This window comes from Peromyscus leucopus, chromosome 16_21 (genome assembly GCF_004664715.2).
Source record: "Peromyscus leucopus breed LL Stock chromosome 16_21, UCI_PerLeu_2.1, whole genome shotgun sequence".
Lineage (NCBI taxonomy): Eukaryota > Metazoa > Chordata > Mammalia > Rodentia > Cricetidae > Peromyscus > Peromyscus leucopus.
Genome location: NC_051084.1, coordinates 61,249,470 through 61,269,681, shown reverse-complemented (window position 1 = coordinate 61,269,681; position 20,212 = coordinate 61,249,470). Strand labels below are relative to the sequence as shown.

The window sequence follows — 20,212 nt, the reverse complement described above, 5'->3', positions numbered from 1 at the left end:
ATAAGTGTTTGGAATTGTCAAAAGCAGAAAACAGCAAGCCCCCAAATTCCACACACAAAATGACACACAAATGAGTATATAACTACTCATTAAAGACCAGGATTAACAAATAGAAACAGCTAAAATTTGTGCTTTAAATAAAGGGGGCAAACAAATATTGCCAACTAGTTTTGAATATTAGGGTGACAACATCATTTTCATTTCAGTGTACGACATTTACCACCTATTGAAATCGATCTTTTAAACACAAGAACCTGTTCTGCCAGGTCCAGTAGAATGATGGGAGTTTGGCTCTTGGCTCCTCTAGGTGCTAAAGCCACAGCAGGACCAGTCTCAGGATCATCATGAGGCTGAATAAACAGAAGAGAAAGGGGGGATCACTCTGATGGACAGGAAGGTCATGTGCTCCCTGTCATGTTCCTGTGCTGTGGCCTCTGAGGGCTCTTTTAGCCCTCCATAGAGCAGGGGGCAGGGCATTAAGTTTTCTTGTGTTCTGACTTCTCAGATGCAACTTACAAACATTCCCTGAACAGATAAGAGAAATACAACCCAGCTGTTCTGAAAACCTTGGATAATGGATTAAGGGAGACAGATCAGGAGAAATATAAACTTCCATAAGCTACCCAAGAAAAGCAACTGGAAAAAATAATCAAGGGTGCTGGAGAGATGGTTCAGCAGTTAAGAGCACTTGCTGCTCTTTCAGGGGACCAGAGCTCAGTTCCTGAATCCATGGCAGGTGCTCATAACAATAAATGATATGGAACTCCAGCTCCAAGTGGTCTGATGATGTCTTCTGCCATCTGTAGGCACCTGCACACTCGAGGCATGTACACAAATGTGGGTGCAACAGAAATTCTACAGCAACAAAAAAACCACCAAACTATTGAGGAGGCTTTAACTCATGGCAAACATACTACTGATACCTTGAAGTAGTTCCTTCTTATCTTGGTTTTTGCCACAGACATCTTTAAACATTGGGTCAAACTGTATTTGATGTGTTTTCAAATTTTATTATGAAATTATTAATTTCCAATGACACCAGCTGGTTTTTCCAGCATGATATGCAAATGCCTGTTTAATATCTTTTAAATAGATAAAATATTTACATTTATTTTCTGGGCACCTTTAATTTTCTGCCTTATGTATTTTCTACTAGAAATACAGCCACTGTGAGCATTAGGCCTTGTGTACTTCTTTGAAATAATTTCTGAAAAATCAAAATGTGTCCCAAAGGAAGGCAATGTTTATGGCTTTTAACACTCAAGGGCAGCTTCCAGGAGAAATCAGAAACATTTTCTCTATATTTTACTTGGTAATATATTTAATTTCGTGATAATATATTTACTTTACAATAGAATATATTTAATCGTAGGATCAGGGCTGGGGGTGTAGCTCAGTGTCAGAGTGCTTGCCTGGCATGTGCAAGGCCCTGGGTTCAGTCCTCAGCATTGCAAGACAACAGTTACTAACTAGTAACTAGCTGTGGGAATGAGACTTGTTCCTCCAGGCTCGAGTGTGTGAACACTTAGTCTCCAGCTGGTGACGCTGTTTGGGGAGATGATGGCATCTTTAGGAGGTGGAGCCTGGATGGAGGAAGTATGTGACTAAGGTGTGAGCTTAATTACTTAAAAATCCATCTAAAGGAAAGAAGATTTACTTTGGTTTGTTTTCATATATTTCAACTCCAGGTTGGGTAGCTGTATTGCTTTGGGCATGAGCTGAGACAGGGTGTTAGGAATGGGATCATGTGAGCTAGAAGGCTTCTTAGCTGGTAGTAGTCAAGAAGGAGAGAGAGAGAGAGAGAGAGAGAGAGAGAGAGAGAGAGAGAGAGAGAGAGACAGAGAGAGAGACAGAGAGAGAGACAGAGAGACAGAGACAGAGAGAGACAGAGGGAGGGAGGGAGGGAGAATATGAATGAGAATGTTACCTTTGAAACACATAATATCATCATAATTGAGTTTTATACATAATTTTCTATAAGCAAAAAAATATTATCTCAAAGTAAGTAAATTCTGGGTAAGATAACAGACTAGAAGCCTCCTCTGTATGACTCATTGAAGGAGAAGAATTGGAACAGAAAATAAAAATAGTCTCTTTTCTAAAGAGAACCAGAGGAAGAACATTATAAATTTGTAAAGATGGTGACAAGACACCCAAAAAGTGCAGAGGAAAAGACCAGCATACACTGAAGTAAGCCAGGCCCACACTGCTCTAGACGCACGGTCCCAGGACAGCTGAAAGAAAACAGAACCTCTTCCAGACCTAAGCCCTGCAGCCCTGGGAAAAGCCCAGTGTCCTCACAAGTCTCAAACCCAGGTGTAGGTCCTGGTGGACACTGATTCTTCTGTCACAGCTGAAGACACCACAGGCAGCCGTAGAGAGGAACCCGAGTCCGTCCTTCTGTGACCTGGAGGCCAGTGAGCAGGTGCTGTCTTCAGAGGCAGTCTAGAGACAGGGTCTGCCAGTTACAGGACAGAGGAGGAAGAGGGTGACCTGGTCACAAGGACAGCAAAGGACCAGCTTCATGATGGGAAGACGGGAACAGAGGAGAACCAGGAAGGAGTCTATCATGTCCAACAGCACACAGCAAGCTCCCTGGTACTATCAGGGGGACAGAAGAGAATAGACAACCATCAGAAAACAACCACAAATTTATAAGAATTAGGTCAGGTGCGATGGTGCATACCTTTAATCCCAGCAATCAGGAGACAGAGGTAGGAGGATCTCTGTGAGTTTGAGGTCAGCCTGGTCAATATAGTGAGCTCTGGGACAGCTAAGGCTACAAAGAGAGACCATGCCGAAAAAGAAAGAAACACATCTCACTGGTGAAGACACTCACAAAAGGAGAGTCAAATATCAAAATTAAATTAAGCAAACAAAAGCCCAAAATAAGCTGGTGTATTATTTTGATAGTGAACAAAATTGACCTTAAACAAAAATTAGAAAATATAAAGAAGGTCACTAATAATAATAAGAGAACAATTCATGAAGAAGACATAGCAATTATAAATATTATACATACCAAAATTTGAGTTAGCAACTGCATAAAGCAAATATTAGTGAGCATAGAAGAGCAGGCAGATCTGGATACAATAGCTGTGGTTGCCTTTAACAGCCCAATCTCATCTTTAGATGCGTCATCCAGCTCCAAATTGAACCAAGACACTTCAGATTTAAACCTCACCACAGATCAAATGGATTTACAAAGAAACTCAGAATATCCTGTCCTACACTGCAAAACACACATTCTTCGTTATAGCTTACAGTGCCATCTCCAAAATACTCCATAAGCTAACTATACCTGCCTATAATTAATCTTTTTAATGCTCTTATTTTTTAGACTGGGTATGGTGGCATACTCTTTTAATCCCATGTCTCAGGAGGCACAGACAGGCAGATCAATATGAGTTCAAGGTCAGCCTGTTCTACATAGTAAATTTCAGGCCATTCAGGGCTACATAGTGAGACCATTTCTAAAAAGCAAATACAACAAAATAAATATAAAAAAAATAATCTGCCTGTAACACAACGAAAGTTTGACTATGAAGTCCAGAAAGTTTAAATATGCATAACTGAAAAACTAATTAAGTATTTTATATCCTTATTGTTTTGTGGGGTTGGGTCTATTTGGTTTTAACAGGTACCTTTCCTGGTACGCCAGTAGGCACTGGAGGTAGCCATTTTGTCCCCTTTACCGGGGAGTTTCCTTGGACCCAACATTCCAGCCTTTCGTTGAGGACAAGGGATGACACACTCTTCTGTAAATACTTCCTGCTGGAACTAGAATGTCGTTGTCAGGGCCCAGGAAGGCTGGGATGTTAGAGACGGGAAGGGGTTCAGGCAATGGGGCATGCATCCGAAGCATCTGGTTAGCTGACCCAGCTGAAGAGAGTGAGCAGTAACACCGGAAAATTACTCTCCCAGAGGGGAAGGTATTTATTCAGATCATGTTGTTGAGGGATTCTAAGAAGGTTCTCATTTTATTTGGGGTAGGGAAAGTGTTCTGTGAGTCTGAGGGGAGAGAGAAGGCTGGGGTGAGAGTGGACATGGCAGGGTGGGAAGGAGAGCCAGGAGAACTCAGAGGCAAACATCTGGATGCCACTGCCTCTAATCCCTGTGACGCGCTGCCGGTGCTCCTGTGACTCTTCCAGGGATTGGTGAATCCCCTAGGACCAGTTTAGACTTCCCAATTCTCAAGATACATTGACATTACTTCCCAAATACCTTCACTGTGGAAGGAATAGGTCCAGCAAATGAATGTTACAAGATTTGACGTACATGATGTTAGATTAGTTTGTGTATTCTGGGGAATTCTGTTATTCCCCACACCACAGCATCCTGGAGCCTTCCTCAATACCTGGGCTGCTGCTGTGTAACAGAGAGCAGAGGGTTCGTCCTGGTTACTATTTTTAGTCTGGAGAGCAAAACTGGAGCGGCGTGAGAATTTACCAAGAGGCACGACTTCATGCCAACTTACAGTTCTTTTCTGGGAACTGATTTCCCTGGATTCGCAAGATTCAAAACGCTTTCCAACTCTGGCATTCTGTACCATTCCTCCCAGATGTCTAAGGCTAGTAGCCCTGGTCTCAACAGCATGAAAGCCGTATCTTGATGTCACACCTACCTACATCTGTCTGATCCTAGAGACAGTAAGCTGTAAGAGAAGTCGGGCTGTAAACCAGATCAACATGAATTCTTTGGAGATCCTACTTTATCTTTTAGAACGTCAGTTCCCTCCATTGAAAACATAAACAATTTGTAGACAGCCTGTATGTACATTGCTTGGCTTCCTAAAAAACAACAACAAAAACCCAAAACTTCCTTCATTTGGAGATCCTAGCTAAAGGAAGGAGTTGCTGCACGCGTCGGTCCGGCCGGAAGGGGGCAGCCGACTCCAGCCCTGCGCTCCCGGGACCGAGGAAGCCCGCACGGACCAGCAAGTCTCCCGCAGATCCAGAGCTGCACCCCGCTTCCGGTCCTCCGAAAGCAGAAGGACGTGGGATCAGGGACGCCGCGTCCCACGAAGCGGCTCCGAAGAGGACGCTGTCCTCCCTGCTAAGGTGGGACCCGGTGCGGCAGAGCGCTGGCTCGGAAACTGCTTCCGGGGTGAGGTACTGCGCTTGCGCATCCCCACTTTTCCTCTTCAGCTGCAGCAAGGGCTCAGGGCTGCAGGTGAGCTGTGCACCCATCCCATCAAGGAAACTTTCCTTGCAATGGCATGAAAATAAACGGGTCTTTGCTGAGCATGCGCCCTCTCCTTCAATCTCTCAATCTCCACATCAAGAAAAAAATTCAGAGGACCTGGGGAAGGAGGGATGGAGGCTGCCCTCCCAGAGCTCTTTCCTGTCCTGATGCTGGGAATTTCCTGAATTTCTGCCTTCCCGGGGCCCTAAATATCGCACATATTTTACCTTCTACCTTGCCATAAGGGGGGTGTGGTGATCGGTAAGGTTCAACCCGGCTTCCTTAAAAAATGGCTTTCATCCCTGCTTAGCTCAGACGTAGGCAGTTGTTTCATTTTTGTGTGAAAAACGCTCTGTGTATATTTGTCTATAGATCTCTTAGTGAGTGGACCAGACCTTCGAGGTTTTGGGAAAGGAGAAGGCAGGGATTTGCCCTTCAGTTTTGTGTGCCGAGCAGTAAATCATTTTTGCTGCATTGCGTCCAGGATGCTTTCTGGCCTTGTGTGTGTATCAAGCTTTCTGTCTTTTGCAGGAACATTCAATGAATGTTCCCCTCTCTTCCAGCCACACCCCATTCCTTTCATGTTCTTACAGCCTCTTCCCTTAATGCTTGGTTGTGGTCTGGAAACTGGCCTCTGCCATGGAGAAGCAAGAAATACGATTGACTTGTGTGGATTTTCTCAGCGTGCAAGGGTTGGAAATGGATTTCCTTTCGCCTTCTTTAGAACAACACTCAGTTCTCTGTGGAGATGAAGGAACTGTTGGGTTCCCGACATTATAGGCAGGGGTGGTGGGGCATTGGAGGGGATAATTTCAGCAGGTTGTTTATGTGAACCACCGTCACCCAGTCACTCAGGGCAGTGAGCTTGGTGCTGTGTGCAGATCAGCAATGGACGCAACTGTGGCTTTGCCCTCAATGAGCTTGACTGGCCAAGAAAAGAGATTCAGACAGGCAACACACCACAAGCAGTTTTACGCCAAATTGAAGGAATTTATTTCTAAGAAAGGGTCACAGAAGCCGTTTGGGGGTTTTGGGAAGAAGGTCAATCTACTTTTCACACTTTGGGTTAGCTTAGAAGAAAATATAAGGCCCCAAATTACTATCCAATGATGAATGATCTGTCTTTCTAGCTTTGGATTCCTAGTAAGAGTATCTTCCTGGCTGTTCAGTCTATATTCCAAATGCCCCTCCTGTTATGAATTTGCACGAGTGGAAAACCCCCAGCTGGCCAAGCCAGGCTATCCCATGCCTGAGGGAAAACCTGATGGACAGATGGGAGGGGGCGTGGAAAGTCATTCACACCCAGGCGTTGCATTCACCAGGAGAGTTTATTGTAATAGAGAGATGAAAAGAAAGATAGGAAGGAGAGGGAGAAGAGAAGGAGAGAGAGAGAGAGAGAGAGAGAGAGAGAGAGAGAGAGAGAGAGAGAGAGAGAGAGAGAGAGAGCGCTAGCTCCTGGGAGGAAAAGCAGAAGAGAGAGAAGAAGGGGAGGAGTTTTCCTTAAAATGAGACTTTTACCAAGGGAGGGTCAGAATATTAACACCCCCCCCCACACACACACACATACTTGCTCCTGACTGCCCCAGGGCTCTGACTCAGGGAAAAGCATCACCACTACCCTCCCCCACATCTCCTAGAGGTCCAAGCCAGAGACCTGTAAGAGTCATGCTGGCAAGTTCCCTGCCTTTCTGTGCCCAGCTCCAGGCTGTGGATTCTAAACACTGAATCCCTCAAATTCATCCACCTCCTTCTCCTTCATTGTCCTTTCTCTGGGGTGGATTACGCTCCTCAACCAATGAGGTTCCTGCAGTCAGCCCCCAGTTTATGCCCTGCCTTCCTGATGTTCCCCTACCACAGCTAGGGAACATTGAGTAGACTTGAAGTCAGATTGTAAGGCTTGCTATTTAACCCTTCACTGGCCTTGGGACAGGAGCCACACACTCCCTTTGCGGGGCTGCTGAGTGCAGGGTGATATTTCTGACCAGGTGCTCTTTTCACAGCCCATTTGTTTCAGTTTTAAGATTTGTCCTTATTATTTGTTAATTATGTGTGTCTCTGTGTGGGTTTGTGCACATGAGTGTACTTGCCCTCGGAGTTCAAAGGAGGTCATCAGATCCCCTGGACCTAGAGTTACAGGCAGTTGTAAGCTGCCCAACTTGGGTGCTGGAAACAGAGCTCAGGTTCTTTGCCAAGCGATCCCCAGCCTCCCTCTACCCTTTTGCGTTTCATTTTATTTGCAAATATGCCTTGCATTCTATCTAACTCCTGGAAGCCTTTGCACGTGTTCATTCACTTGCCTGGAACACTTGCTCATGCACTTATTCCTGCTTTTCCCAAGATCCCAGCTGGGACCTTCCCTCCCCTGGACATCCTCCCTTAGGTTCCAGTGTCCATCAGATGCCTGTCCTCTCGGGGTTCTCCACCATCTGCTTCTCCCTGCTCTGTTGTACTGTAGACAAGCCTGTGTCCACAACCTTTCTGAAACTGCTTCCTACTGCCTTGTAAAAAGATAATGCTCAATAAATACTTGTTGAGAGGAAGGGAGTTTAAGTATGCTTTATTGGATGTCCAAATGATGGATTTACTCTCTGTCAGTTGGTCCCTTGGTAGGGAAACAGTAATAGCCTTAAAATAGGAGTAACAATAAAATAATATCATTACTATATTATTACTGCACAGATACTTGTTTTAAAATATACTTTTATATAATTGACACAGTAATTATATATAATTATGTGATAGACTGTGGCATTTTAATATCATGTATTTAACGTGTAATCAACAGATTAGGGCAATTGGCATAGCCATTACCCCAGACATTTATTATTTCTTTATGCTGGGACCATCCATAATCCTATATACTAGCTATTGAGGAATCTGGTTTTTGCCAACCTCAGCTATCCCGCTGTGCTGAAGGACATTAGACATTGTTCCTCCTTTACAGGGACACTGTGTACCCCTTAACCTCTGCTTCCCCACACCATTTCCAGGTGCTGGTAACTCTTTAGCTTCCATGTGTAAGTGAGAACACATGGAATTTGTCTTTCTGTGCTTAGAGCAATTAATGTTTGTTGAATGCTCAGTGTGTGCCAGGTACTCTTCTGGAGCTTTAATTGAATTTTACAGTAACAATGTGAGCTAGAATTTTCTAGTTTCCTTTTGTGAAAAATGGAGAAATGTAATAGCAGGACAGTTGAGGAATGCACCTGATTTTATACAACTAGTAAGCCGTGATATCAGCTTGAAGCCAAGGTCTGTGGTGATACATGATTTATCCCTTTGTAGTAATAATGTAGGACTTACTCTGAGATGCCCATAGGGCAGAAGAGTGTGAGTCACCAGGTGGATGATACACTGTGGTCACAAGGTATGGGGCCATGCAGGGGAAGAATCCACGATGGAGAACTCTGAAGAGCATCCTTCCCACTGCCTATTCACCTTGTTCAGCCCAATAACTCAGTTCTCAGGGATGGAATTGCCTGGTTTCCAGCAGTGAGCCTTCCCTGATTCTGAAATCTTAGCTGTGTGTGGTTCGGACGTTGCTTGCCCTCTCTGTGCTCCTGTTTTCACATCTGGGAATTACGTACCTGATAGCACTTCCCTGCAAAGTTTCCCAGTGATTGACGGGTGGGATAGAATCATGTGCTGGTGTCTCAGAACTGTCTTTCTCATCACCCCATGACAGTTTCTTCTTAAACTTTTTCCATTTGTTTATTTGTTTAGTTTTTAAGTTTTATTTTAGTTAGTTCTTTACTCCCTAACCCACCGGTGGCGGTCTCATTGTGCAGCACTGGGTGGCCTGGAACTCATGGCGTAGTCCAGGCTAGCTTCAAACACACATCAACCCTGCCTGGGATTTAAGGCAGGGACCATTATGCCCCAGCCAGTACCGTGTGTGTGTGTGTGTGTGTGTGTGTGTGTGTGCGCGCGCGCGCGCTTCAGCACTGTGCTTACACATTTCTTGGGTGTTCCCCCCACCCACCCACCCACACGTCATGATTCTTCTCTAGTTTTCTGGTTTTTTTTTTTTTTGGTTTGTTTTTTTAATGTTTTTGGGTATTTTGCCTGTATGCATGTCTGCACTCCAAGGGAATCCTGGTGCCCTTCAAGACCAGAAGAGGGCGCCCGATGCCCAGGGACTGGAGTTACAGATAGTCATGAGCTGCCTGTAGGTTCTGGGAATCGAACCCCAGTGTTCTGAAAGAGTAGCCTGTGCTCTTCATCACTGAGCTGTCTCTCCAGCTCCCCTGTTATTATTTCTTTGTCTATACTTCAGTCAACAAATGCTCTGGAACTCAGCGCCTCCCTACATGTTATGCCCCTTGTGCCACTTCAAATGTGAGGGTCCCTTCAGTGTTGTCTCTTTTTCTGTGACAGCCCCTCTGGTGTGTGTGTGTATGTGTGTGTGTGTGTGTGTGTGTGTGTGTTTCAGACAGAGTCTCACACTGTAGCCTGACTGGCCAGGAGTTCACTATGAAGTGAGGTTGGCCTTGAACTCCCAGAAATCCTCCTGCCCCAGCCTCCTTCATGCTGAGATTACAGGCATGAGCCACCACCCCGGGTTTACAGTAAGCGTTAAGTGACTCTGAGGTAAGTTGAGCACCGATGCTCTTCTGAGTCAGCCTCGTGAGACTGGTGAGTCTAAAGAAGGAGCAGTGGGGAAATTAAAGGAATGCACAGGAGAGCCAGGGATACAGCTCAGTGGTAGAGCTCTTGCAGAGTGTGTGCAAGACCTGGATTAAACCCCTTGCTTGCACACACATGCTCTTACACATGCACACACACAGGCAGATGCACAGGAAACCTCACATACCATTACTCTTTTCATGTTTACTAACATACTTATTTTTTCCTATGGAAAATAGATTAAAAAACAGTAAAATATAAAAATGTCAAGATGCTGTGGCTATATAGGTCATAGGCCTTAGGGGAGAATCTACTGCTATTATTCTCCCAAATGGAACTAGTATTAAAGTGACTCCTAATACCTTATTGCTATACCCATAGATTATTGCATTTATCAGTCCTCATCAGAGAAACCTCTTCTTGCAGTGGTCAGTAATTAACACAGACTCACAACTTATGCTAAATAAACACTAACTGGTATGTCTGTCATACCCCTCCCTGCAAGGCTCAGGGATCACCTAGGAAGAAGGGGTGGAGAGACTATAAGAGCAGGAGGTTGTAAATGACTAGGCGCAGTGAACTCACCTCGATCCTTACAGCATACACAAGTGCTGTGCAAACTCAAGCCAGACAAAATCCCAGGGTGGAGATGGGGAGATGGACACAAAGTCCCACCCCTACCTGGGGAGCTATTAGCATTTGATTGGTGCTGGGAGAGGGAGGGTCTGTTTTCTTTAAGGATATAACCCTGGTAGAGTATTTTAGCCACACAAGTTGGACTTTATGGGAATGAGAAAGAGAGGAAGCACACAAAGTTGGGTGGGTAGGGAAGTGGGGGTAGATCTGGGAGGAGTCGGGGGAGGAGAGAGTATATTAAAAATACATTATGGAATTCTCAAAGAATTAATGAAATATTATTTAAAAAATTAGTAGTCTGGGGCTAGAGAGATGGCTCAGTGGTTAAGAGCTCTGGCTGCTCTTCAAGAGGACCCTGGTTCAATCGCCAGCACCCACATGGCAGCTCACAACTGTTTGTAACTCTAGTTTCAGGGGATCTGACACCTTCACACCAATGCACATAAAATAAAATAAACTTTAAAAAAAGAACTAAAAAAACAAAAGAAAAGGAGAGAGTTAAAAAAAATCAATAGTCAATATAGAATTTAGCAGGCTAAAGATCTACATCACATCTCGTTTACATCCCTCACTTTGGGGGACATGGGGAGATGAAGGGGCATGACCTATGAATCCACAACAGGCTAGTGCAGTGGTTCTCAACCTTCCTAATGCTGTGACCCTTTAATACAGTTCCTTATCTTGTGGTGACCCCAACCATAACATTATTTTCATTGCTATTCCATAACTGTAATGTTGCTACTGTTATGAATCATATATATATATATATATATATATATATATATATATATATCTGATATGCAGATGGTTTCGGGGACTCTGTGAAAGGATCATCCAACCTGCAAAAGGGTCATGACCCACAGATTGGGAACCGCTTAGTTAGAGGCTGGTTCCTTATCCCCTGAGGGTATTTTATTTCTGTTGCATTTTGGGTGATTGAAGGCAGGGTTTCAATGGCTCCTGTCCTCATCACTGGAGATGATTTACCCATCCTATGACTCACAGGACAATCAATTAGTTTTAGGGAAGGGCAATTATAATGCACAGTGATTAACTGTTGATTACAAGTGGATGTCTTGACCACTGGGATGTTAGTAACAAAGCAAATGGTCCCAAGTGAATCCTCATTTAGAGGAGACAGAAGCCACCCACTGCAGAGCCCTCTATAGACAAAATCTAGAGTTGATGAAGAAGTCACTGAGAGCAGAGGCTGGGGGGAAGGTGTTGCCTGTGTCGTAGGTTGAGGGAAAGAGGGCCTTGCAGGCCTGGAATCGAGGATGAGTTGTAATGTCTAGTCAGCCTGAGCAGGAGCAGGAGTCTCATTTAGAAATGAAACAGCTGAGGGTATAGCAGATCTTGAAGACAGGCAATGCAGAATTAGCTGAGGTGTCTCCCACCCCACATGTGTGTTTGGAGTGACAAGATGGAGGATAGTAGCTGGTGGTGCAAGAGTCAAGGATTCAACTGCCATTCTCTGGTGGTCCAGAGAAATTCCATAGTTTTGTGGGATACCTATCATTTGTATATACATTTGTTCTCCAAAACTCTATATAATATGCCCCTCACCCTTTCTTTAGACTTGCATCCTCACCAATGGACCTGGTTGGTTTTGGTTACGCAGCCCTGGTGACAATTGGAAGTGTTTTGGGATATAAGCGAAGAGGTAAGCCAAAACTTCCCTCCTTTCCCTCCTTCTTTTTCTCTCTCTCTTCCTCCCTCTCTGCCTCCCTTCCTAATACAGTGTCTCATGTAGCTCAGGCTGGCTTCAAACTCACTACGGATCTGCCAAGTGGTGGGATGATAGGTGGGTACCACATGCCCTGCACAAATTCAACAAAGGAACTTAGTGGGGAGCTGGTGACTGTGGTAGGAGTTGGTGGCCGTAGTGGGAGTTGGTGGCTGTAGTGGGAGTTGGTGGCTGTAGTGGGAGTTGGTGGCTGTATATGTGGGAAAACATAGATTAATAGAAATAGGTTAATTTAAGATATAAGAGCTAGCTAGCAAGAGGCCTGCCATAGGCCATACAGTTTGTAAATAATATTAAGCCTCTGAGTGATTATTTTATAAGCAGCTGTGGGACCGCAGGGCCAGGCGGGACCAGAGAAAACTTTCGACTACATTGTGTGTGTGTGTGTGTGTATGTGTGTGTGTGTGTGTGTGTGTGTGTGTGTTGGTGGGTGGGGACTTAGATCTGGATGAGGTCCTGTTTCCCTTCAGCCATCCTGGGACCGTGTGTCTAGAGCAGTGTGGGCCTGGCTTACTTCAGTGTGCTGGTCTTTTCCTCTGCACTTTTTTTGGTGTCTTGTCACCATCTTTACAAATTTGCAATGTTCTTCCTTTGGTTCTCTTTAGAAAAGAGACTATTTTTATTTTCTGTTCCAACTCTCCTTCAGTGAGTAACACAGAGGCTGCTTCTAGCCTGTTGTCTCACCCAGAATTTACTTATTTTGAGATAAGATTTTTTTTTCTTATATAATCTCTCTCTCTCTCTCTCTCTCTCTCTCTCTCTCTGTGTGTGTGTGTGTGTGTGTGTGTGTCTGTCTGTCTGTCTGTCTGTCTGTCTGTTTTGTAGGGTATTCCCCAGAGAAGACTGCTTGGACATGGGTTTAAACCAATAGAAAGCCTTTATTAGCTGGCCAGCTACTACACTGGGTGTTCAGGATCCCAGTGCAGCTCCAAACCTTTCTCAGGATGGGCTTTTAAGCACAAAAACTATGTTCTGAGTTGACAACCTCACTTAACAAGAACAATTAGCCAGAAGCAGAACTACTGAAGCCAAAAAGCAAAATTAGTTATATTTGGAGACTTTCCTAGAACTGTGGACTTTGACGGGTTAGGGCTTTGTTTTCATTTTGGCAGGTGGTGCTGCCTGTGTGCTGAGTTTTACAGCTAGAATGGCACTTCCATCATGGAGTCAGTTGTGCTAAGGTCTGGGAGCCTACCTATATCTATCTGTCTATGCCTACATGCATGCATGGACAGCTGCAGTTTATGAACCCAGCTGCATAGCTGAATTCCCTATGGGTGTTTAAAACAGAGAGATGCTTCAACTTCCACCCAGGAGTTCTAATCTAGAAGATTTCCAATTAGTTGAATTCTCTAAAGCAAGGATTACAAGCAAATTATTCGCAATGTCTCCAGTGTGCAACTCTCTGTCCAGAGCGTAGGAAGTGCTTAGCAATTATATGGTGCATTGAGGTGGGTGGCTTGACTAGACACAGATGGCTGTGTCTTCTTCTCTCTGGACGTAGTCTCCTTTTGTGTTTAAATGCTGGTACCTTGAGGCTAGAAGATGATTATTCAAGATAGAGCCATTGCTTAACCTACACAGCACTTCTCTCCTCACCCTTGTAAGATAAAAATATTTATGAAACCCATTTCCTGTTATCACAACTTTTTAGTAAAAAGGAGACTGGGGTGGGGGGCGGGGTGTGATGGAAGAGGAGGAGCCACTGAGGAAGGCTATCTTACTCTTACACGGGATGTCTACCTCTGCAGTGCCGTGTTCATGCTCTCCCGCCTTGCATTTAGTATTTCGCAGGAAACTACCTGTGAAGAGGTCCATACTTAGTTTGCCTTCTTCCCTGTAGTGGTTTAAAAGAAAATGGCCCCCAAAGGGAGTGGCACTGTTAGGAGGTGTGGCTTTGTCAGAGTGGGGTGTGGCCTTGTGGGAGGAAGTGTGTCACCGTGGAGATGGGTTTTAAGGTCTCATATATGCTCAAGATACCACTCAGTGTCTCAGACCACTTCCTGTTGACTGCAAGATGTAGAACTGTCAGCCACTTCTCCAGCGTCATGTCTGACTCTATACCACCATGTCCCACCATGATGATAATGGACTGAATCTCTGAACTGTAAGCCAGCCCCAGTGAAATGTTTTCCTTTATAAAAGTTACCATGGTCACGGTGTCTCTTTAAATCAATAGAAACCCTAACTAAGACAATCCCTGTATAATGCCCACAGAAGAAAGTTAGACTTATGAGTTAGACTTAAAATGATGGAATGAGTTCCTTTCATTTTTCAACTTTCTCTCTCTTTAGTATTTGCCTTTTTTTTCTTTCTTTTTTAGTCAGGGTCTCTCTATATAGCCCTGGCTGTCCTGGAACACTGCATAGACCAGGCTGACCCCAACCTCCCAGAGATCCACCTGCTTCTGCCTCCTGAGTGCTGGGATTAAAGGCGTGCGTCACCACACCTGGCTGCAGGTCTCTTTTCCCCGTCTTCATTTTAAGAATACTTATTTTCATTATTTTTAACTGTGCATATGTGTGGGTATGTACACATGAGGGCAAGCGCCCAAGGAGGCCCTGCAAGAGCAGCCTCACGATTAACTGCCGAGCCCTCTATCTAGCTGATGAAATCCCCCTCTCTGTTTCTCTCTCTCCTCCCACAGGTGGAGTCCCGTCTCTGATTGCTGGTCTTTCTGTTGGACTTTTGGCTGGCTACGGAGCCTACCGCGTCTCCAATGACAAGCGGGATGTCAAAGTGTCATTGTGTAAGTGACGTGTTTTCCCCAGCTACAGAGGATCAACCTGAAAGATTCCCCCCACCTTGACACTTTGTACCAGGCTTACTAGAAAATGAACTATCAAAGTTAAGTGTCTATGAGTCCATGGCAAGCTTGAATATCGTTCTTACTGCTTTCCAGAGAGAACTGATCAAAAATAACAGTACTGACAGCCTTCCACCTCATTTCCATAACACATGTTACAGGAAGTTGAATCAGAAAAAGCATGGAGTTATGACTAGATTTTCTTTTAGCTTTCTTAGGTGTACATTTAATGTGATTTTTAAGTTGCTGTGAAGACGCCTTTGTGCTACCTTATGTCATTCTGTTTAGGGCACAGATAGCCCTTATGTACAGCTGTGCCTTAGGACTATCTAAAAAAACAGTACTTTTACTCATTCTCATAGCATCCTTTTTGCCTGGGCTGAGCAAGAGAGTGCCTATTGTTTAACCACCAGGGTATCTGGTTTTAGTCTTTTTACTAGCAAACATGGCTGATGCTTAAAATTCTAATTCATTGTATTTGGGTTTCAGTTACAGCTTTCTTCCTGGCCACCATAATGGGTGTGAGATTCAAGAGGTCCAAGAAAATAATGCCTGCTGGTCTAATTGCAGGCTTAAGGTAAGAACCATTCTGATCTGTGCTTTCCTGGCAGTGTTTCAGAGTGGTGAAAGTCTACAGCAATACCACCCTGAATATGCCCAGTCTCGCTGAAGTGCTGGTAATTTTTGTGAAGAATTAATTTTCATGGGGATGGGGAGGTGGCTCACTTACTGCTGGTGCAGAGGACCAGGTTTGGTTGATGACCATCTGTAACTCCAGTTCCAAGGGATCCAACACTCTCTGGCCTCCATGTTCACCAAGCACACACATATACATGTGCATGCAGGCAAAACATTATTGCACATAAAATAAAAATAAATGTTTTAAAAAACAAATTAATTTTCATGCTGGAGAAGTGACTCAGTCGTTATGAGCACTTGCTGATTTCCCACAGGAACTGAATTTGGTTTCCAGGAAGCACATCAGGTGTCTTACAACCACCTGAAACTTTAGGTCCAGGGGATCAGGCAATGTCTTCTGGACTTTGCAGGCAATCACACATACACATAGACACAGACAGACAGACAGACAGACACACACACACACACGCACACACACACACTATGGAATAAGTCTTTAAAAACATTTTTAGAAGAATTAATTTTTGTTGGAAAGGTCAAATAATTATCTGATAAGTCTAACTGTAACAGACAGAATGATTCAGTCGGTCTTTGGAGTGACCACATTCCTCTCTGACCCACTTTGTAGTGTCCCACCAGATGGACACGCTTATCTTGATCAGACTAAAGAGTCAAGGTCCCCCTCCATTTTCCTCAAGATTCCTCCACTTGTAGCAGTAAATTGGTTTAGTGGCAGTCTGAGTCATTGAATTTCAAAGAGAGATCATTTTTTTTTTAGTAAATAACCTTAAATTTCTCTTAATTTGATCAAGTATATTCATTTCATCTCATTTTTTTTTGGTTGGGTGATTAATATATTAGTTGCTTTTCTGTTACAGTATCAGATTATCCTGATAAACAGAGGAGGAGAGGGCTTATTCCAGGGGGATGTTCCAGGGGTGATGCTGTCCATCCTGTCAGGTCAGGGACAGCAGCACTGTGTGAGACAGCCTGGGAAACTGGAAGTCAAATGATCCCATTCTATCCACACCAAGAGAAAGGGAAGAGGGCCAGGCTACAAACCCTCAAAGCCCGCCGCTTTATGACACACTTCCTCCATCCAGGCTCCACCTCCTAAAGATGCCATCACCTCCCCAAACAGCGCCACCAGCTGGAGACTAAGTGTTCACACACTCGAGCCTGGAGAACAATTCTCATTCCCACAGCTAGTTGTTACTTAGTAGCTGTTATCTTGCAATGCTGAGGACTGAACCCAGGGCCTAGCACATGCCAGGTGAGCACTCTACCACTGAGCTACACCCCAGCCCTGATCCTGCGATTAAATATATTCTCTTGTAAATTAAATATATTGTCACGAAATTAAATATATTACCAAGTAAAATATAGAGAAAATGTTTCTGATTTCTCCTGGAAGCTGCCCTTGAGTGTTGAAAGCCATAAATATTGCCTTCCTTTGGAACACATTTTCATTTTTTAGAAATTATTTCAAAAAAGAAGTATGCAAGACCTAATGTTCACTGTGGCTGTATTTCTAATAAAAAATACATAAGCCAGAAAAATTACAGCTGCCTAGAAATTCACCGGAAAATAAATGTAAACATTTTATCCATTTAAGGAATATTAAACAGGCATTTGCACATCATCCTTGAAAAACCAGTTGGCATCATTGGAAATGAATAGTGTCATAATAAAATATAAAAACAGGATGAAAACACACCAGATACAGTTTGACCCAGTGTTTAAAGATGTCTGTGGCAAGAACCAAGATAAGAAGGAACTACTTCAGTGTATCAGTAGTATTTTGCCTTGAGTTAAAGCCTCCTGAATAGTTTGAGGGTCTTTTGTTGCTGTAGAGTTTTCTAGAGTGGCTCTGGATTTATCTAGTGTGGTGTTTTTTATTTGTGGTGAGGAGGTGCCAAAGACAACTTTCCAATTAGTGCCCCTGACCTGAAGATGGTGTTTGATGCTGGGAAAGATCAAAAGTGGGGGTCAGTGATGAAGAAAGGACCCCAAGTGATGGAATGTTCCTGGTACTCTTAAAAAAATGCCCCACTGAATTATTCCTTGAACCTTTTTCTTTTGTAAAAAGATTTCTCTCTCTCTCTCTCTCTCTCTCTCTCTCTCTCTCTCTCTCTCTCTCTCTCTGTGTGTGTGTGTGTGTGTGTGTGTGTGTGTACACACACGCGCACACACACGAGTGTATATGCCTTGAGTGCGCAGGTGCCTACAGAGGCCAGAAGAGGTCATCAGAGCCCTTGGAGCTGGAGTTCCATATCCATATCCATATTTATTGTTATGAGCACCTGCCATGGATGCAGGAACTGAACTCTGGTCCTCTGGAAGAGCAGCAAGTGCTCTTAACTGCTGAACCATCGCTCCAGCACCCTTGATTATTTTTTCCAGTTGCTTTTCTTGGGTAGCTTTTGGAAGTTTACATTTCTCCTGACTGTAGCATGAATCTTCAAAGGACTTATTAATAAAATCAAACCCAGGGCCAGGCATTAGGGTGAATGCTGGAAGATCAGAGAAGCAGGACAAGCTACAGCTTCCTCACCTTGCCAGTTCCTCAGCCGATCTTGTTTCCTTAGACTGGAAGCCTCTGAATCCTCATCCGAATGGGTCTCAGCTGAACTGCTGCTCAAAAGCCTAAAAGCTTAACCAGCCAAAAGCTTAACCAGGCTCTAGTTCCTGGTCCTCACGCCTTATATACCTTTCTGCTTCCTGCCATCACTTCCTGGGATTAAAGGCTCTTGTTACCATGCCTAGCTGTTTCCAGTCTAGCTTTGAACTCACAGAGATCCAGGCGAATCTCTGCCTCTGGAATGCTAAGATTAAAGGTGTGAGTGCCACCATTTTCTGGCCTCTATATCTAGTGGCTGTTCTGCTCTCTGACCCCAGATAAATTTATTAGGCTGCACAATATTTTGGGGAACACAATATATCACCACACCTGACCTTTCTCCCTTAATCTGTTATCCAAGGTTTTCAGAACAGCTGGGTTGTATTTCTCTTATGTGTTCAGGGAATGTTTGTAAGTTGCATCTGAGAAGTCAGAACACAAGAAAACTTAATGCCCTGCCCCCTGCTCTAAGGAGGGCTAATAGAACCCTTAGAGTCCACAGCACAGGAACATGACAGGGAGCACATGACCTTCCTGTCCATTAGAGTGACCCTCTCTTTCTCTTCTGTTTATTCAGCCTCATGATGATCCTGAGACTGGTCCTGCTATGGCTTTAGCACCTAGAGGAGCCAAGAGCCAAACTCCCATCATTCTACTGGACCTGGCAGAACAGGTTCTTGTGTTTAAAAGATCGATTTCAATAGGTGGTAAATGTCTTACACTGAAATGAAAATGATGTTGTCACCCTAATATTCAAAACTAGTTGGCAATATTTGTTTGCCCCCTTTATTTAAAGCACAAATTTTAGCTGTTTCTATTTGTTAATCCTGGTCTTTAATGAGTTGTTATATACTCATTTGTGTGTCATTTTGTATGTGGAATTTGAGGGCTTGCTGTTTTCTACTTCTGACAATTCCAAACACTTATGACTCAAGTAAAATAAACTACAACTCATCAGGTAATGGGATTCCCGGAGTGAATCACAGGCTGTTGAAATGTTGTTGTATGTCAGTTTGGTACATTAGGGATTTTGTTTGTATTGTTGCCAGGAGTTTTTTTGCACTGAAGGAATTCCATTCTCAGCTCATCAGTGTCCTAACAGAATGTATTCAGTATTCAAATAAAATGCATTTTATTTTAAGCCTCCTCATTCATTTTTGTGTCTTTTCTAGAAACTCAATCATCTTTGACATTTACATGTTTCAGTATTAGTAAAAAGGATGTCAAGGGAATGTTGTTTACACCCTCTCTCCATCCTTCTCAGGGCATCTCCCTCTCTTCCCCCCTCCATGTCAGATCACCACTCCATTTTAAGAACATTTGTAGCTGGTAGTGTCCAAGGCAGTTTAAGGACCAGATGGACCACCTGCTCATTTCTACTGGCTCCTGTGGCCTCTGGGAAGTCAGTCATGCCCTGAGGACTCAGTGTTTCATCCCTAAGGGATAAGGCATGGTAGCATGCCCTCCAGGGCACCAAGTTTCAGTCCTTCAGACTGTAGCCTTTGGTGGAATGGGAAGGGGTGGAGAGCTCTGGCTGCCAGGCTGGAAGGCAGGGGAACTCACAAGCAGGTTGTTAAACTCTCAGCCATCAGGAATTGAGAGATGGAGAAAGCAAACCCACTAGGTGAACCACAGAGAAAACCTGTACATACTTCTTTGGTACTCTTTAAAGGATTTCCTTTAAAATAGAAAAAAGGAATCCCCTCTGACCCAGTAATGCCAAAGAGATCGCTACCACATGCTGGGCTGGAAATGGCAGGTGGTGCTTCCTTGCCAACAGCCAAAGTGGACAATGGCTTCTATTCACCCTGTGATTGACACTGAAATAAAGGCAAAACGTGTGACTGATTGTAGAAATATTTACTGCATGTGTAAGATAGAGTAAATGATGGAAAGTTTTAGAAGGTAGTTGATGCTATGCTACATTCTGAATTATTGACAAAAAGCAGTGAAA

General features: G+C 44.0%; 1 protein-coding gene across 3 annotated transcripts; it reads left to right on the top strand.

The window, feature by feature from the left end:
* The first annotated feature begins 4,953 nt into the window (after nucleotides 1-4,953).
* On the top strand, nucleotides 4,954-19,399 carry Tmem14a (transmembrane protein 14A). Of its 3 annotated transcripts, none has more exons than XM_028868068.2 (5): nucleotides 4,954-5,060; nucleotides 12,024-12,109; nucleotides 14,841-14,942; nucleotides 15,489-15,576; nucleotides 18,836-19,399. In XM_028868068.2, exons 2-5 carry the CDS (start codon nucleotides 12,040-12,042, stop codon nucleotides 18,873-18,875), a joined length of 300 nt encoding a protein of 99 aa, XP_028723901.1. In that variant the 5' UTR covers nucleotides 4,954-5,060; nucleotides 12,024-12,039; the 3' UTR covers nucleotides 18,876-19,399. The 3 variants fall into 3 exon arrangements, with proteins under 3 accessions (XP_028723901.1, XP_037055610.1, XP_028723900.1); XM_037199715.1 differs by having other exon boundaries at nucleotides 5,020-5,106; XM_028868067.2 differs by lacking the exon at nucleotides 4,954-5,060 and adding an exon at nucleotides 5,084-5,172.
* Nucleotides 19,400-20,212: the final 813 nt, after the last annotated feature.

What these genes read in the sequence shown, in the direction of transcription:
- Tmem14a (XM_028868068.2), top strand. Translation starts at nt 12,040, where the DNA reads ATGGACCTGGTTGGTTTTGGTTACGCAGCCCTGGTGACAATTGGAAGT. An exon ending in GGATGTCAAAGTGTCATTGT is followed by an intron (nt 14,943 to 15,488) that starts GTAAGTGACGTG and finishes TTTGGGTTTCAG; the next exon opens with TTACAGCTTTCTTCCTGGCC. An exon ending in GGTCTAATTGCAGGCTTAAG is followed by an intron (nt 15,577 to 18,835) that starts GTAAGAACCATT and finishes CTGTTTATTCAG; the next exon opens with CCTCATGATGATCCTGAGAC.